The sequence below is a fragment of the Callorhinus ursinus genome, unplaced genomic scaffold (genome assembly GCF_003265705.2).
Source record: "Callorhinus ursinus isolate GAN/ISIS: 27379988/994484 unplaced genomic scaffold, GSC_fseal_2.0 scaffold2, whole genome shotgun sequence".
Taxonomy (NCBI): Eukaryota; Metazoa; Chordata; class Mammalia; order Carnivora; family Otariidae; genus Callorhinus; species Callorhinus ursinus.
Window position 1 is genome coordinate 32,731,721 of NW_027397064.1, and position 19,494 is coordinate 32,751,214.

At 38.2% G+C, this 19,494-nt stretch overlaps 2 protein-coding genes across 16 annotated transcripts in view; both read left to right on the plus strand.

Moving 5' to 3' along the window:
• The window catches only part of HYCC2 (hyccin PI4KA lipid kinase complex subunit 2), an 83,825-nt gene extending 75,166 nt beyond the window's left edge, over window positions 1-8,659 (plus strand). For all 10 annotated transcript variants that reach the window (XM_073880364.1, XM_073880390.1, XM_073880360.1 and 7 more), the window contains one exon: window positions 912-8,659. In XM_073880364.1, the coding sequence (XP_073736465.1) occupies window positions 912-1,510 (599 nt within the window). In that variant the 3' untranslated portion in view covers window positions 1,511-8,659. The remainder of the gene's footprint in view (window positions 1-911) is intronic.
• A 7,215-nt stretch (window positions 8,660-15,874) lies between these two features.
• ORC2 (origin recognition complex subunit 2) overlaps window positions 15,875-19,494 on the plus strand; it is a 42,664-nt gene continuing 39,044 nt past the window's right edge. For 2 of the 6 annotated variants that reach the window (XM_025893663.2, XM_073880427.1), the window contains exon 1: window positions 15,875-16,316. The gene's annotated coding sequence lies outside the window, so the exon portion shown is untranslated. Of the gene's footprint in view, window positions 16,317-17,632; window positions 17,668-19,494 lie in introns of those variants that run through there. The other 4 variants (XM_025893688.2, XM_025893693.2, XM_025893700.2 and 1 more) reach the window with 4 other exon arrangements.

Sequence of the window (19,494 nt, forward strand, 5' to 3'; positions counted from 1 at the left end):
CTCAAATTGAATATATTAGATAAGCTTTTCCCCTTCTAACAAAAATCCCAAGATAAGGATTATCTCATTAACTGCAGTTTCTGCAGAAAACATAATGGGACATCGTAGTATTTTGTGATTATGACAATAATACATCTCAAGATGAAAAATCTAAATTATTACAGCTACATAATATAGAGAGTAAAAATCCTTCTTAATTATCCCTACTAGTTACTTTCTGATAATCAAATATTTTCTTCACATTAATTGGTCAAGAAAATACGGAAACCAGTGAGTAGATATCCCCATAAGACAAAATATAAGTATGAAATTACTGGAAACAATGTACAGTTTTTTGAGTAAGAAAATAAAGTAATTCCACGTTAAACGTTTTAAAGCCATGTAGAAGCACTTAGCTGTTGAGTTAATGTAAAATTGTACTGCCCTTAAAAAGGGTTTGGCTTGTAGGGATAATGAATTTGGCATTATTCTGGGTGACTGCAATCAGAAGGGAGTCTCTTTTGTACAGTCTGTTTTATGGTGGGCTAAGGAAGATATGAGGAAAAATTTTTGTTTTTTTTTTAAACAGATATGATCACCTCAAATAGACAAGGGTATATTATAAAGATTTGTAATGAAATGTATTTTACCTAAAGTTGTTTTATAGGCCTAAATATTGAGATACTAAGTTTGTTTGTGGATAGTCTTACAGAAGCTGGACTAATGAAAGCTGAACGAACACAGTGAATAACATTAGAATTCTGTGTAGATTAAGCTTTCTTCCCCTAAATTACTTAGGGGAAGCGTTGACAACAGGGCCATTGCCAAACTGCAGCAAACATTACCCAAGAGATAAGGTCAGTTGAGTTTTTATTCACAGTTCCTTCTTTTTTAATTTAGCTATTGCTGAGTCTGTCTGATTTGTTTTTTAGGTGCTGAGGGTGTAAATGGAGAAGAGTCGGTAAACCTAAATGATGCAGATGAAGGATTTTCATCAGGGGCTTCCCTCAGCAGTCAGCCAATTGGGACCAAACCATCCTCCTCTTCTCAGAGGGGAAGCTTAAGGAAAGTAGCAACTGGGCGTTCAGCTAAGGATAAAGAAACAGCCTCTGTCATCAAATCCAGTGAGAGCCCTCGAGATTCAGTCATTCGCAGGCAGTATGTACAGCAACCAACTGATCTTAGTGTAGATTCAATTGAGCTGACACCGATGAAGAAACACCTGAGCCTGCCTGCTGGCCAGGTGGTGCCAAAAACCAATAGTATAAGTCTAATCCGGACAGCCAGTGCTTCCTCAAGCAAATCATTTGACTATGTAAATGGCAGTCAAGCAAGTACCAGCATTGGGGTTGGCACTGAGGGAGTTACTAATTTAGCAGCTAACAATGTTAATCGATACTCAACTATCAGTCTACAGGAAGACCGGCTAGGTCAAGCTGGAGAAGGTAAAGAGCTCCTCAGCCCAGGAGCTCCCTTAACCAAGCAGTCTCGATCCCCAAGTTTCAATATGCAGCTAATATCCCAGGTGTAGTTCTGACATCCTCTCTTATCTTTCTGCTTACCCTTTAAACTGAACATTTCATTGTATAAGAAGACACTTCATCCCACATTGTGAAAATATTGGTCATCGTAATCAGATTTGATTTAGTTTAGGTATCTTCATACTGTATTTTGTATGGAAACAGCAATAAGGTTTTCTTTTTCCTCCTTCCTATATCTTCTCTTCACCTTATTCCTTGTAAATGTGTTTGTGAAGCAGTATAAAATGTATGCATTTTCCATGCCTTCCTTTCTCCTTGGGTGATGTGCAATCCATCGTAGGCTGATCGGTCCCATTTCAACACTGTGAGACTGAGGATATGTTAGAGGAAATGGTGTATATGATCCCTATGAAATGATTCTTTGGCTTTTGTTTTTTTTAAAAAAAAAACGGGTTTGTTCTCATAATCTATAGAACTATGGAGATTACTGGATCATATTTTTTTCTCTTTTAACCAGGAGTGCCTCAGAGATTCTGCTATGACTTTGGACTTCTCTGAGTCTGTGCAATCATTTTCTTGAGAAGCATGGGGGAAGGTGGTAGACTGCTGCACTTTTCCATTAAAATAGGGTGGTTCTTTTCCCCCCCATCTCCTTTATTTCAAGGACACAAATGTTCAGTTACTGAGGCATTTAAATCAAGTTGTGGCCCCCTCCTTTGGAGGGCAGGGCTCAAAGTTGTTTGTGTAATTGATAATGCACTTTCTCAATGGCTCTACAGTCATTATTAACATGTCTTCCCTCCTCCCCACAAGGACATAGGTCATTTCTGTCCTTAAAGTTTAAACAACTAACAAATCAGAGAATCCAAGGGGCATGTTCTATTTCCCAGGAATGATCGACACTTTGGTGCTGGGGTTTTGTGGGGGGGAGGGGGCGGTTTTTGTTTAGCTTGTGTGGGACTGTGTGTGTGAGGGGAAGTTTTGATAGGTTTTTTTCTTTTCCTTTGTGAGCTGATGATGACTGAAGTAGAACAAGTACGTCTTCAGGTAAAGAGAGGGATTTCTCAACCCACTTTCTGTGATGTTAGACTATTGGAGAAACCCTTTCAGCTGCTTTCTAGATGTACCTAAATTCAGTCAGATATTTTGGATTAAGAAACCTGAAGTCCTGATAGATCATATACTCCAAGGAAATACATCAGGGACAGATAATTGGCTGAAAACACTGATGCTTCAACATGACACATTTTTATAGAACATTTCTACCAGGGGGTACTGACTTGATTTCTCCTACAAGGACCACACTGCCTTTGTGTTTAATGTAATGCAATTTGTGTACCTTCTAATCATATATCTGCAAAAGTTTCTCATTTTTATAAAACTCTGAAATCATGCCAGTAAGCTAGATGTTGAATGTATGTGAGTAGCATTTGGTAACTGCTAAGAGGCTACAAAAACGCATTATTAGTAAAAAAAAATTTTTTAGTTCTGATTTGGTTGGGTAAGATTTCAGTATAAGTTCTTTTGGGTCTCAGGCTCTAATGCTTGATTGAAAAAAAAGAAAATATATTAGTTTTTGGAAATCAGTGTATTGTGACTTGAACTGCTATGCGTTATCTTTCCACAAAATACATCAGAGATATTAGTACTTTGTACATTTAGACATTTTTATTTTATTGTGAAAGAAAAATATACTGAATTTATAGAAAGCAAGTATTCTAATTAACAAAGTTTAAAATATTATCTCTATCAATTAAAATCACAATAGATTTTGATAAATAAAGTAACCAGAAAAATGCCTCTTGTTTTTTTCCACATCTGAAAACCTCCCCACTCCTCCTCTTATTTTATTGTAAGAGGGTTTGTTTTGTTTTGGAGGGGATTTTCTTTAGAATCTTTATAAGAACAATGAGATGCTTGTTTGAATTTGGTGGTCTGTAACACTTCTCAGCTCATAGAAAATGGAAAACTAGAACCTGAACTGGTACAACTAGTACTACTACTAGAACATTGCCAAAGTCTGGGATAAAAGTAAAAGTTTATAAATAGAAATGTATTGGGTGTGCGTGTGTGGTGTGTATATGTATATATCACAAAGACATATGTTAGATGTCCCTTTTAATTTAAGGGATGTCAGATAAATGAGTTTGAAAGCAGCCAAAATAAATGAGGTCTAGAGATCTATAACATACCAAGGAAAGCAAAGTTTCAGGTAGGGAAAGAAAAGAGCATTGTTCTTACCAAGGGATAAAATCTTGGCCATGGCTGGAGGTCATTCACTTTATGGCAGAAATGCCTGGTTCATTTAGGAGGCTGGCAGGTTGTTTTGAATTCAACAGGTTGTGTGTTTATTGGCATTTAAATCTAGCATGACTTAGTTAAAGCACACACAAAACCCAAAAAAAAACCCAAATACCAAATTACAGCAAAAGCTGTAATAAATATAATAAATCTCCCTTTTGTTAAAAATCTTGAAAAGTTGGTTTTGGAAGTTAGAGGATTTCATTTATCTGTGTGTATATACATACATATTCTGTATGTATACATACCCATTAATGTTTCATAACCCTGTAACATTTTGTTCTTTTAAGTTATGTGATTTGGCCTTAATGAAGAAACATTTCATTTAGCTCAAACTGTGCATTCAGGGTCTTAGAACAGATTTCCTGTGCAAGATATAATTAAAATTTAGCTTAATAAATCATAAGTCAAATTTTCTAAGATTTTTTAATATTTATTTGCATTATTGTCATTTAATTCAAAATAGTTTTCAGATATACAACAGCTGTTACAAATATATACCAGCAATATTCATACTTTATTCTTTAACAACCTGTTGTTTTATACTTATTACCTTTCATAAGAAAAGGTCTTTCCCTCTGGAAAAGCTCATTACAGAGAAAATATTTGTTTTCTATAATAAATCAATTGGATTGATGCCATCTATGCCAGGTTGGATTAAGAAATACAAAGAAATATCTGAAGCGTTTGGTAACTCTTCTCTATTATATTAATTTTAAATTATGTTACTAGAAATCAACCTAAAATGTAGAGTGTGAAAAGCTAACTTAGCAGTAAGATTTTTAAATATAAAAATATTTTGAGAAGCTAGAGGGAGAAGTGTATAATTTAAAATCCTGACCTCTGCCACCACTCTTACTCTCCCAGTTACTCTTCTGTGCCTGTTTATTATAGAGTCAGAATTTTTGTGCTATACAAGACCCCATAAATAATCTAGCTAGTCACGCAGTGCCCCCTCCCCAAATATCTATCCTCAGGAAACTGAGGCTCAAAAGGTTGTGACATGATCAAAGTCACATAACTAAGAAGCAGAGCCAGAATATAACTCCTGTCTCCCGTCAAATGCATATTAACACCCCACTGCCTCCCTGTACTCATACTATGGTAAATGTGGTACGTAACACTCTCCATTTCTGCAGTTTCTTTACAGTTCTGGTCTAGTAGTTGGTGAATACAGCACATTAAAAAAAGTACTTAATCCAGAAAAAATGTAGAGTAATAAACATAGATGGGGAAGTGTTGGAAATGTAGGTATCTATACCACAGATGTAAGGATAGATACATTTTTCTTATTCTAATTTATGCCTTACTATTTTCTGCCACATAACAGTTGTATGCTGCCATTTTGTAGTTGATTATATTTCTGGGGATTTATTTAAATGCAAAAATAAACCCAAAGAAATGGCTTTGATCAGTGTTTCTAGCTATTTTAAAGTAACTGAATCCGCCAGCTTTCACAGTCACCTAGGTAGCAAGTTAATTGTGTTGCACAATGGAGTATTTGCAAAGTAAAGATTAAATAAATTTTATTCCATTGATTTCTAATGTTGAAAAAAATTGAACCTTGTGCTTTAGAATAGATAGATAACAAGCAATATTTCCTTATGTGGTTGATAACAGTTTATAGAGTGAAGCTTTGATTCCATAATGGAATGGTGACCATTATGTCATTTAAAGTGTATATACCATATAAAATGTCTTAAATGCGGTAGTCTCAGCTATATAAGCTCAATATTTCCAATGTATATTCTCAAATTCCACTTAGTAGCTTTAAATTAATTGTAACTATTTATTAGACACTGGAATACTGAGAATATTTCTTTCAGAATTTTTTTTTGCACTATTTTTGTGAGTATTTTAATGAAGTGGGGTGTTTCTGCTACCTCACTTTGTGAGGTTTCTATGGGTCCATTTTTGAGTACTTTAGTTGACAAGTCAGTTGTCTTATTTAATTCTCTGCATGTTCATTTGTAAATTTAAAAAATTAGTATCTGTTGTTAGGGGGTAGTATACTGTTTATATAAACACTGGCAAGGAGGAGCTCTCCATTTCTGATATTGGATTACAAAGTAAGTTTTTGTTTTAATCAGTATTTCAGTTATGTATTTGTTTTTCAGGTTAAAAATGTTTAATAGGTCATACCAGTGGTCAGAAAATCTAAGAATTTTAGAGCAACTTTTCTATACTATGGCTGTATTAAAGTCTGAATATGAAACTTTTTATCTTTGAAACTGAATGATTATTGTCATGTTTCAAACCACTAAGTTGGTTGAGACACTTATTTGTAATACTTTAATTTTTTTAAAGTGCTTTCTAGAAACAAGTTATTTGAAAACCTACTAGAAATTGATAAACTCTCAAAAATTAGAATATTTGCCAGATTATAAGATGGAATGCAGTGTAAAATTGTTAACAGTGCTAATAAAGTTATGAGTCCCCAGACTGGTACAATTTTCCATTTCCAGGGTGGTCATGTTGCTACTATAAGGCATAGATTTTAGTATTACCTGCATTGTGTGTGTACCTAATGGGTATATCATATTGGCACTGAATATACATAGGATAGTAATATTCATAATGTCAACCAATGTGCACTTAAACTATATTAGATTTTTGGCAGTGCCAGAAATCTGTATGGTGATCCTGCTATTAGAATTAGAGGAGTCCTCATCACCCAACCTTCCCCTACCCGTATAGGCACATTGCTTCTAAACCTGTCCACACAACTACAGACTTTTGGAAACTTCAATCGCTTCAGTATTTCTTAACCACTAGTCACATGAGAAATATACACAAGAGCAAACAGATAGAAGTTAGCAGAAAGCTGGGAATGATGTGAAATAACTGGCAGCATAGTACAGAAATGTAGGTTCTATGTTTTACTTTGGATCTTGAGAAAATGTTTACAATTTAAGGCACATTCATATGTCTGCTATTATGCTATTAGACTTAAAGATTTTACAAAAAGATAGAATTAAGTGTAGCTTACAGTATATATGAGTCTTTTTTTAATAATTGTGTATCTGGAGGTAGGTTCAATAAGGAAATTCTTTTATTTTGAAAGAGAAATGAATTGGACAATCCATCTGCAACTACAGAATTGATATCAAACTGGTTTGCTGTATTTGAGTGTCAACAGGTCAGTGTTAATTGTATCAGAGGAAATTCTTTACAACTTTGTTGATTATAAAATTTACCAAAGAAAATGTCTCAACCAAATAGAATTTTTAAAGTTCCTAACTGTGAAGGAATGAGGTCCCTTTACCATAAAGAATTGCTTTCTAGCCCTGGGGGAAATAAATACTATAAGATTCTTTGATCTGCAACATAGGTATACAGTTCCTACAGGATTCCATTTGAGGTTTTCTTATGTCAACATTTTATACCTCCAACAAAAGTACCAGTTAAGAAGGCCAAATATTATTCCTTAATGGCACATTTTCATGTCTCCTTAACTCAAATTAAGGATTCTACTTCTCAGTATTGAATAAAAAAGAGGGGAAACTCCTAAAATTGGTATATTGTATGATATCATGGATTTTTAAAAAATAAAATTGAGGGGGGTGTTAATGGAAATGCACCTCTTAAGTAATGGCAATTATTTCCAGTAAGTATGATATTGGCTAAAATGGTATGTTTTAATATAACTTATGTACATGATTACTCTGGGTATTTTTTTCTTTGCAGAAAACAGCTAAAATACTCATTTTTTAAATGTATAGACCAATAAAATCTAATGGATTTACTTTAACGATTTCTTTGGGAAAACACAAAATGTATATTAACTAATGTTGCAAACAGGTTTTGTGTATTTTTTTTCATATCAGGTGGTAGTTAAAAGGTAATGAATGTATTGATCAGCTATCTTGGAAAGAGAAGATTGGCTAACAATTAACTAATGTAGGTTGTGAATTTTTTTTTTTTTTAAGTTTTATCATCCAGACTGAATTGAGAGATAAGCTCAATGTTCCATGTGTTGTTTAAAAATATTTGTGGGGTGCCTGGCTGGCTCGGTCCTTAGAGCATGCGACTCTTGTATGTTGTAAGTTCGAACCCCATGTTGGGTGTAGAGATTACTTAAAATCTATTAAAAAATGAATAAATAAATATTTGTAATAAGTTCAGCTACTTTACAGTGAATCTTTTTGATTCTCATTCTAAAAATTATGCTGACTTTATATTCATTGTAACTGGTTAAGAGAAATCTTTTTTTTGGTGCAAAGATTATTTTCCCATTATTTTTCTCATTAATAATTTGGCTCTTCTTAGTTACAATTTCTGACGGTTTTTGTTATAGCATTATGTAGTCTGATCTCTGTCACAGGTAAACAGGAGATAGCCCACTTTCACATGTTTGCTTCATAAAAGGATATGGAATGTATAGATCAGCTCTTTTTTTTAGACCAGCATCAACCTGCAGCTTGGTATAAATTTCCCAAGTATTCAGAGAATCGTGCTGGTGAAAATTTAAATAGGATAGGCATGAAGAAAATATTCCTATTGACTGACGTCCCTTCAACCTAGGACTAGTGAAAACTTTCATTTTTTCAGAGCTGAAGAAAAAAACGCACATTTAAGATCATATTTATTGGTGCATGTAAGCCATTATCTTAACTGTCTTACTGAATTGGTTAATGCTGTTGATTGTTGAAATGTGAAACATAGTCACTGTTGACCTTGTAAATATCTGCCAGAGATGAAAAACTATTTTAATTTATTGTAAATAAAGATGTATAAAATTCATTATCAGTCTGCAATGCAGAAACATATCTAAGATGTTAAATATTGTGTTTCTTGAGAGATGTGTAATTTTCCCCTAGATGTATCTAGTTACATTAAGAATGTAAATTTTCTTTTGTACAGTATAAAAATACAGCTTTATTTGGCTTTTGACCGGATTCCCTTCAGTTAATTTTATATCTTACCTAAATTTTATACAGCCCTTCGTTGTATTTTTTTTTCAAAGCATGCCATTTTACTTATGTATGTCTGAACTTTTTATTTACAGGAACCCTATTAAGGCAATCATAGAACTAATTAAAGCTGTATATAAAATTACACATACTACCATAAAATAATAAATAACATGAAGGCAGAAGTGAAATTAATACATAAAATATGTGCCATACGTTTCTGTATGTTACTGTTGAGATACAAATTTATCTCTGAACTTTAAAACAGCCAAATGTAAAGAGATTAATTACATGACCTTCAGAATCCTTAATATAAAACAAATCAGTTTCTCAGGTGAAGCACAACTGTTTCTAAAACTGAAATGTTAGAAAATTTTCTCTCCTAAGATCCTTATAAAGAGGAGCCAGCATTACTACTGTCATTTACACTCTCTTCAGCAATGGATGAAAGTGCCTGTTTCCCTGTACTCTTACCAGTAGTTAGTTCTCTAGTCAGTAAACTTTTTGGTCTTTCCCACATTGTGTTTTCTAAAGATATACTTTAGTCTTCTCTTAGAATATGGGTTGAATGAAGACCGTAGCCCCAGGCCCTCTTTTCTTTTCTTTACATGTACTTTCTAGAAAAGTCTCAGGCCTTCCCCCGCCCCCATAGCTATTATTCCTTTTTATGGACCAAGGCTTTATTCTCCCTTTTATTTCAGATCCAAGCAATATAAAATGCATTTTTAAAAAATTTTATTATGTTGTTAATCACCATACCTTACCTCATTAGTTTTTGATGTAGTGTTCCATGATTCATTGTTTGCGTATAACACCCAGTGCTCCATTCAATATGTGCCCTCTTTAATACCCATCACCAGGCTAACCCATCCCCCCACCCCCCTCCCCTAGAACCCTCAGTTTGTTTCTCAGAGTCATGCATTTTTTAAAATATCTTTTTATTATGTCTTGATCCAAAATTGCTGATAAAGATTAGCAGTTCCAGAAGAGAATGGCTTAAGGCAACTCATGAAGCCTGGCTTAATTTGTTTTTGCCTTGACTCTGGATGTGCATTAGTTAGGATCAGATTCACCAGTTTGAATTTTTTGAAGTTTCCATTTTTTCCTTTTATTAAAAATGTAATATTTGTTCATTTTGAAAACCTTAGAAAATAGAGGGCAAATACAAAGGGAAAATCCACTTTAAGGTATTGTAATAAAATAGTAAATATTAAGATAGTAGAGACACTGTCCTGCTAACATATACAACTGTGGTCAAGGTCACAATTTATGGTCCAGAGAGTCGTCTTATCTGAATTAAACAATAACATTTACTGGGTTCTAGGACATCCCAAGCACCATTCTAACCACTTTATGCAATAATTCAATAATACAATAGTCTCCGATAAGTACCATTATTCTCCTTTAATAAGAAAAGGAAGGTTCATCTGTCTAAGGTCACAGAGCTATTATCTTAACTGTCTTACTGTAAGTGGTACAGCTAGGATTGAACCAAACACTCAGGCTCATGCACTTGTGCACTCAACTATCATAAGATGCTGTTTCATACAGTATTGATTATTCTCAACTACTGGTAAACGTGTCCTATCCCCACAAGGCCAAGTATAGGGGATGGGAAGGAAGGGGAGATTGGATCTCAGTACAGCTAGATTACTAATAGGCAAATTAAACCCATGAAAGATAAGCCCTAATAACCTAGGAATGCACAATTATAAATTATCTCCATGTATGGTTCCAATTGTGTACTATCCTTAATTGTGTACCATTCTCAAGAGAAAAAACATAGTCTTTCTGTGGTTTATATGAGGAACCTAAGTTGAGAAAACCTGGTTTAGAGTATAGTAAAGCAGAGAAAGCTCTCAGAAAAGTTAAAAATATTTTACTGACCCTTACCCCCACCCCTCCCCTGCAAAAAATGTTGCCAGGTAGCTTGGGAGGAAATCAGAATTTTGTTGGACTGACTTATGATTTAATATTGTTTTGAACAACACAGGAGAGGGTACAAATACAGTCGTCTGTGTTTAGGGTTTCTAAAGGTCTAAATCTGGCCCTGGGTCCTAATCCAAGTAAGATGGATAATAGTCCGAAGTTAAAGCCCTAGTTTTCTTCAAATGTTACATCATAAAGGGGTGGGGCTTGGGGCGCCTGGGTGGCTCAGTCGTTAAACGTCTGCCTTCAGCTCAGGTAATGATCCCAGGGTCCTGGGATCGAGCCCCGCATCGGGCTCCCTGCTCAGCAGGAAGCCTGCTTCTCCCTCTCCCACTCTCCCTACTTGTGTTCCCTCTCTCGCTGTCTCTCTCTGTCAAATAAATTCTTAAAAAAAAAAGGGGGGGTCTCACTTCTATAACTCTTGAAGGACCAGTCAGTTTTGGCACTTTAACAATGCTTTTTTAATACACATTAGGAATGAAAACAATTATTTTATGGCCAGGTCATGCTACCCAATACAAGCTTAAGTTCTGAATCGTATAATTTAAAAAGCAATTCAAAAATATTTTTTATTCTCTCCAATCAATATTCAGCAGGAAATATCCCCATTTCCTCAAAGAAAATCAGTTTTAAGAAATCTATAGAAATTTGGGGCACCTGGGTGGCTCAGTCAGTTGAGCGTCTGCCTTTGGCTTGGGTTGTGGTCCCAGGGTCCTGGGATCAAGCCCCACGTCGGGCTCCCTGCTCAGTGGGGAGCCCGCTTCTCCCTCTCCCTCTGTCCCGCGGCTTGTGCTCTCTCTCTCACTATCTCAAATAAATAAAATCTAATAAAATCAATAGAAATTTACTAACAACTATTATAAATAATGGCTTTATGTACACAGCAAAACTTTCTGTATTGCAGATTATATTCTAAGGCTCATTTCCGAAAGTTTAAATTATTATGTATTTTTTAAGGAGAAGCTGCCAAATCTTTCATTACTAATTTGTGCCTTATTTTTTTAAAAAGATTTTATTTATTTATTTTGATAAATAAGGGGGAGTGGGAGAGGGAGAAGCAGGCTTCCCGCTGAGCAGATAGCCCGATGCAGGGCTCGATCCCAGGACCCTGGGATCATGACCTGAGCTGAAGGCAGATGCTTAACGACTGAGCCACCCAGGCGCCCCTACATTGTGCCTTATGAGGGCCTCATCATCCCTGGTATGAGAAAATCCTGGAGATAAAATAGGATTTCACTACTGTATTTTCTTTTTTTCCTAAGTGTTCAGATAGAAGTAATCACTTTCTCCTGAGCAAGATTGAAATCAAATTGGTATCTTAAAAACTCTGGGTAGATATTATTTGCTGAGGCATTTGCCACTGCCATTCTAGACCTATCATACCCTTAGCAAGTATGTGTTTTATGCATAGCATCTAGGTGATTTCACATTTGACAAAAATTTTCATTCTCCCTAGCTCGGTGGTTCTCAACCCTAGTTGCACGTTAAAATCATCTGGGACATTGCTGATGACCATATTCATAGGCCACATTCACGCTCTCTGGGATTGGGATCTAGCAGTTTTATCACCTCCCCAGGTAATTTTCTTTTTCTTTTCTTTTTTTTTTTTAAGATTTTATTTATTTATTGGACAGAGAGAGACAGCGAGAGCAGGAACACAAGCAGGGGGAGTGGGAGAGGGAGAAGCAGGCTTCCTGCTGAGCAGGGAGCCTGATGTGGGACTCGATCCCAGGACCCTGGGATCATGACCTGAGCCGAAGGCAGACGCTTAACGACTGAGCCACCCAGGCGCCCTCCCCAGGTAATTTTCATGTGCAATCAGCACTGAAAACTCTCTTTAATCCTGTAACAATCATTTGCATTCATAGTTAAGCTTTCCTCTTCCACCCAGAACCACTGACTCAAGAATTTTTCCCCCAGAGAAATATATAAAACAGTAAATGCCAATATAAGAAAGAGATTAATCCAATGTGTCTGTGTGTATGACTTGTCCATATCAGTGCTACACTCCACCTTTTCTATTCCCTTACTCAGTTCACTGAACACTATAGGCATCAATACAACTTCACTAGCCCCAACCTTAAGCCCCCAACACTTTGAGGTCCTTTTATTTCTTGGCCTGCTTGCTTTCTCATTCCCTTCAGCTTCTGTTCCAAAGCTTCTTTAAGTACTACTTTCTCAGGAGCCTCAGCTCTTACTTCATCAAAGGCAGGCCATAATGCTAGAAGGTTTTAATTTCCTGTTTTCTCCCACTTCAAAGAACAACTGTATCTACAACTATGCACATCTACTTGCTGCCTGTCTCAGAAGATGAGGTAACTCACTTCATTTCTTATTTTATTCATCATCCTAAGGCAAATTCTTTTTTTCTCCCTTTGGCTTTAATCTCTACACTGATGACCCCTGGATCTCTATCAATCTCTTGAATGAATTTCAAACTCTTATATCCACTGTTTGCAGGATAATTTGATGTCTCTCTTTCAAAGGGATTTCAAAGTAAAGATGCCTCAAGCTAAACTCTTTCCCTCTATCTGTAATCTTTCACAGCACCCTGGGGAGCTGATACCCAGACAACCTTGCCGGAAACCTGGGACTTATATTTTCCTTCTTCCTTACCTCTATATCCAGTTTCCAAATCCTGCTGACTTTGCCTTTTTTTTTTTTTTCAAATTCATCCTTTCCTTTCCAGTTTTATTACTACAGTTCAAACTCCTGTCTTCATCTTCATATCCAGACTGCTTTGAAAGCTTCCTAACTAGACCCCTGCTCCTCTCAAATTTACCTTCATTGGTGATTAATATAAAACACCCATCAGTCCCTGGTTACAATTATTCAGTGGTTCCATCATAGAGATAAATTCTGTTCTTCAGTCTCAGACTTCCCCATTCCATCTCCTATCATTCTTAACTTTTACTTAAGGTTTAAATGAACACCAAACTGCTTTGTACTACCACACCCAGTTCGTAATACCATACTCTCTTCCTGAAATCCCTTTTCCACCCCTATTCTCTATCATCTGTAGTTGGATAAGCTTTTCCTCTGCTGCCCTTCCTCTGCTTAGCTAAGCTGAACTAAGTGGTCATTGTCCTAGTAGATCTCTGCAAATTCTATCCTTGCACTTACACCTTATTGTAATGAAATTACCTGATTCTTTCTACCCAACAAGAATCTAAGTTCCTGGGGCGCCTGGGTGGCTCAGTTGTTAAGCGTCTACTTTCTGCTCAGGTCATGATCCTGGGGTCCTAGGATAGAGCCCCACATCGGGAGGCTCCCTGCTTAGCGGGAGGCCAGCTTCTCCCTCTCCCACTCCTCCTGCTTGTGTTCCTGCTCTCGCTCTCTGTGTCATATAAATAAAATCTTAAAAAAAAGTCCCTTAATGGTAAGGGACATATCTGGGCACTATGTTCCTGATACAGGTAGGTGCTCAAAGTTAACTGAATAAATTAAACTATACAAAGAAAGACTGAGGGGCGCCTAGGTGGCTCAGTCGCTTAAGCGTCTGTCTTCAGCTCAGATCATGACCTGGAGTCCTGGGATAAAGCCCTGCTCTTTGGGGAGACTGCTTCTCCCTCTCCCTCTGCCTGATGCTCCCCCTGCTTGTTTTCTCTCTGTCAAATAAATAAATAAATCTTTAGAAAAAAAAGACTAAGAGAAATGGGAGCCCCTCCCCAGCTCCTTCCCTCTATTTTCCACAAATATAACATAAAAACAAAACCCACCACTCAAACCAAAGCCTCTGAGTCTATGGACTTTTGTGTAGATCTGAGAGGAGATGGAAGATTTTACATCATAGAAACATATTAGTTAAATATTCAGTATTCCTAGATCTTCACATTTTTAAGAACTTCTCAAGCACTTCATTGATGTTGACTATGTTCATTCCTCGTCTTTTTTTCTATTCACCCTTCCCCAGATTCTTTATTTCCAATGTAGAGAAAATTACCTTTATCCTTTGTTTTCTTAAATTCTGCCAACCAAAATGGAATATTGAGGTATCCAGGCTATCATCATTTCTCTTTCTCAAGTGGATTTCCTAAACATCTTCCAAAATGGTGATTCCATCTCTTCCTTCCTTATGCTCCCACTCTTACCTCCTTTATCCAGAGTGATCTTTTAGTACAACTCTGACTAGTGCACCAAGAGCCGAACTAGCCCTCAAAACAGACCCAACTTTGGCACTTGCCTCTTGGCCCTTTATGCACCTGCTATATTTATTTGGGCTTTCTACCTGGAAAATTTTACCCTTCCTCTTTGGCTGGCTTAAATCTACTCAACTCTCAGTTTAAACATCTCTTCCTTCAAGGAAGTTGTTCCTGACTTCTGTCCTTTAGATACTTCTGCCACGTGGTCCAATAAACACTGAACTTCTCATATGGTAGGATTTTTCTCAGTCTTGTCTGTTCAATATCTTCCCCTATAGCATCTACTGTGACAGCAGAGATCGTGTTTGTCTTACTCAATGGTTTATCATTATTTGGTACACAGGGAATTCTGTAGTGTTGTTTTGAATAAATGAATCCAAACGAAATAGTATTCTGTTGGTGGGTAATACTGTATCCAGGTAGGTTCGATCCTTTTCGTCATTAGCTCTTTGTACATCTATTCATTCTATCTTAGTCTCTCCATCCCCTTAGCAGTCTGATCCCATTTCCATATTCTCTTGTTTCCAGAGAGGAATGTCTCCCTTCTCCCCTACTCCAAACCCTTGAGATGTATGGAATCCTACCTTTCACCCCAAATAGGTGAAATAAAGTTTAAAAAGCAAAACACAGGGGCGCCTGGGTGGTTCAGTTAGTTAAGCGTCTGCTTCGGCTCAGGTCATGCTCTCGGGGTCCTGGGATCAACTCCCGCATGGGGCTCCCTGCTTAGCGGGGAGCCTGCTTCTCCCTCTTCCACTCCCCCTGCTTGTGCTCTCTGTCAAATAAATAAAAAAATTAAAAAAACACAAACGCAGATTCATTCCCATTATCTTTTTCCTCAGAAGAAGGTGTCTAGAGAAACTAATCAAGACTTCTAAGATTACCTTAACACACACCTACTACACCGCTGCAAATTTCCCCAAGTGTAACCAACACTTCCTTCCCCCTTCCCCGGAAACGGAAAGAGGACAGGAAAGGCCCAGAACTCAGGGTTTAGGGATTCGTTTCCCTCAGGTCTCTTGATGGGCGGGGCCGACAGCCGGAGACCGACTGGCGGGCAGCGACGTCGCTCTCGGCTGACTCCGCTTTCTATTGGCTTTTCTGGACTCCGCCCCCTGAGCAGGGCGGGAGATTCGGTGTGCAGCAGGCAGGCCTCCCATCCCCCAGCCGGCCTGCGGGCTGCCCTACGGGACTGTGTTACCCTGCGACCCTCTCCGGCTGTGCTTAGCCGGAATTTGGCCTTTCCTGCTGGGGCCCACGCCGCCTTCCCTGCGGCTCCCAGTCAGCGGGGTATCGTCCGGCAGGCGCGGGGAGGCGGGAGCGGCGCCTGGTGGAGACCTAGAGGTGCGTGGTGGGACAACGCGGCAGCCCGCTTCCCCCTCTCGCTTAGCGCGGGGTTTGTGAGGTGAGTCCGGTGGCGCCCAGCCCCGCAGCCGAGCTGGGGTCCGCGTCTCGGAGAGGGCTTCCCCTCGGCGCTCCGGGCTGGACCGCTGCGCCTCCCTCTTTGCCCTCCCCAGGCTGCTCCCGGCCCCCGCGGGCCCGAGGACTCTCGGCTGGCGGAGCGCGGCCAACTGGTAAGCGGCGCGAGGCACCGGCCAACGTCCATAAATCCTTGTTGGGGTGAGAGGCTCCTTCTGGAAGCACTGTTGGTCGGTCTCTCCAGCACCGATAGGCCTTCTGTGCAAGGGACGCGTTACCAACCTATCAGTTTCTCGGCTTAAAGAGCCTTGTGCTTGTAAAGAGAAAACTGAAAATCTGTAACCAAAGTGTAGAGTGACCTGCGAGGAGCGGGCACAGTGAGGGCTGAGGAGGAGATTGCTTCCCAGAACTACCACAGGAGTGAGAACCTTCGATGTCATCCCCGCCTGGAATCCTGCTCACTAACAGTCACCCTGGGACAATGCTTGGTTGTAAAATGTGGATGAACCAGGCTCTTCTGGTAGAGCTTTTTAAATTAAAAGGATGTGGATGCATTACTTTTCGTCTTAGAACTAAAATCCTAATAAAACCATTATACCTCCTCTAGTTCAGGTGCAATCTGAAGAAAAATAGCCTGGCCCTACACCTTTGTGTATTGGCACTGCACACATTCATTCATCATTTACTAAGCACCTTTTCTGTTAGAGGAGACATAGAGTCTTCTGATAGAGGAAATGGGTGGCATTGATAAAATTGAGGCTTTGCAACTTCATGAGATCTACGTGGGTAAGTTGAAGCTTAAAGAAGCTGATGATAGGAAACATTTAATTAGCATTTTCATATGCCAAGCACATGATCTCGTTTAATCGTCACAGTTCTGTCTGAAGTCACACAGGTATGAGTGTGGAGTTAAGACCCAGGTTTATCTGATACTAAAATTGGTGTTTAACCTTTTTTTTAAAAAGGATTATGTTTTTAAAAATTGTAGCAATCCTTTATTTGCTCTCAAAGGAGGGTGTGTTGCTGTTAATATTCTTTTGGTGCTGCTGTATTAACTGCCTTGTTGTTAACTCCTTGAAAGAAGTCCCACTTAAAAATAAGCACCCAGAGGGGATGCGTGGGTGGCTCAGTCGTTGAGCGTCTGCCTTTGGCTCAGGTCATGATCTGAGGGTCCTGGGATCGAGCCCCGGCGCATTGGGCTCCCTGCTCAGCGGCAGGCCTGCTTCTCCCTCTCCCATTCTCCCTGCTTGTGTTCCTGCTCTCACTATCTTTCTCTTTCTTTCTGTCAAATAAATAAATAAAATCTTTAAAAAAAACAAAAATAAGCACCCAGAGACAGTGCCTTGAAGAGTAGATGGTCGCTAAAAATTTGCATTTTATTGTGTGTTGTTAAGTAGTGGTTTTTTGTGTGTTTTGTTTTGTTTTCCAGAAATTGTTGGAGAAGGAAGGAAAGGTTTCTTTCAAGGCCTTCGAAGAAGTTTCTTCAGTTTGGTGGTTCTGTACTGTGTAATAAGATGCCTTAATATCTAGAAAAAGAAATTACATATAAATGTATTCAACTACAAACAAGATTAAGCTAGGGTGCCTCTGTCCAGTCAGTTCTTCTGTAAAATACCATAAGGATACTGGACAATATTCAGTTGTCTGGAATTTGTTTTTAAATTTTTCTTGAAAATCTTTCCCCGAAGGAACCACTGAACTTTTGCTCATGAGAATCATGTAACTGAGCTTTACTCCTTTTTCGCTTTGATTGCCAGTTAGCTCAGAGCCCAAATTGTTTGTTTTTTTTTTTAAAGATCTTATTTATTTGACAGAGAGAGCGAGAGAGGAAACACAAGCAGGGGGAGTGGGAGAGGGAGAAGCAAGCTTCCTGCCAAGCAGGGAGCATGATGTGGGGCTCAATCCCGGGACCCTGGGATCATGACCTGAGGCGAAGGCAGATGCTTAACCGACTGAGCCACCCAGGTGCCCCAAGCCCAAATTCTTTGTATGATGTATTTTCTGCTTTCTTTTTTTTTTTTTAAGATTTTATTTATTTATTTATCTATCTATTTATTTATTTATTTGAGAGAGCGAGAATGAGAGAGTGCACATGAGAGGGGGAAGGGACAGAGGGAGAAGCAGACTCCCTGCTGAGCAGGGAGCCCGATGTGGGACTTGATCCCAGGACTCCAGGATCATGACCTGAGCCGAAGGCAGTCGCTTAACCGACTGAGCCACCCAGGCACCCCTATTTTCTGCTTTCTTTATATTTTCCTGGATCCAGACTGCCTATTAGTATTATAGTTTGTTATTTGTTTTATTGCATTTGCTTATTGTCACTACTTCATATCTTTTGGAGAAGCCTGCTTCTCCCTCTCCCACTCACCCTGCTTGTGTTCCCTTGCTTGCTGTGTCTCTCTCTGTCACATTAATAAATAAAATCTTTAAAAAAATTAAAAATAAATAATAAAACAATATAGATTAGACTGAATCTGGGCATGCTTTTAAAAGTATGCTTGATAGAACTAGGCATGTTTAACTTAATGAACTGGAAACATAGAGGAACTGGAAATATAGAAATCTTTGGATGTTCGAACTGCCAAGTGGGAAAATGATTAGATATATTATGAATAGTATCCAGAGGTCAGAACAAGCATTTAGGATAACGGATTTGGGGTGCCTGGGTGGCTAGTAGGTTAAGTGTCCGACTCTTGGTTTTGGCTCAGGTCCTGGTCTCCGGATTGCAGGATCTAGCCCCGTATCCAGTTCTGCACTCATTGGAGAGTCGGCTGGAGATTCTCTTTCTCCCTCTCCTTCTCCCCCTCCCCCCACTCTTTATCTCTCACTCTCTAAAATAAATAAATAAATAAATCTTTTTTAAAGAACAAAAAGGATAACAAATTTGTATTTAATGGCAGGAGAAGTGTGTAATAGAATGATTAGGGACTTTGGAATCAGTCAGACTTGGATTTTAGCCCTGACACACTTTGTAGTTGTATAAATTTGGATGAGTAATTTAATAGTTAATCTCAGTTTACTCATCTGTGTATTGGGGGAGTTATATATATTTTAACTACCTCAGAGAATCTGAGGATTTAATGATCTACTGTGCATGGAAGTGCCTAATATAGTGCCTGACAAACAGCCCCTCAGAAAAGCTTTTATACAGCTATAAAGAAATCATAAGTTTCTTTATTATATACAAATGTCATGTAGATGCATTAAACTTTTTCTCTAATACATCCAAATTCCTCATAATAGAAAGCAGTATCATGACTAGAAAGATGGCCCAAAAGGATATGTTCTCCTGGCAACGGTTATATAAATTATAGATGAAGTATTATCTTTATA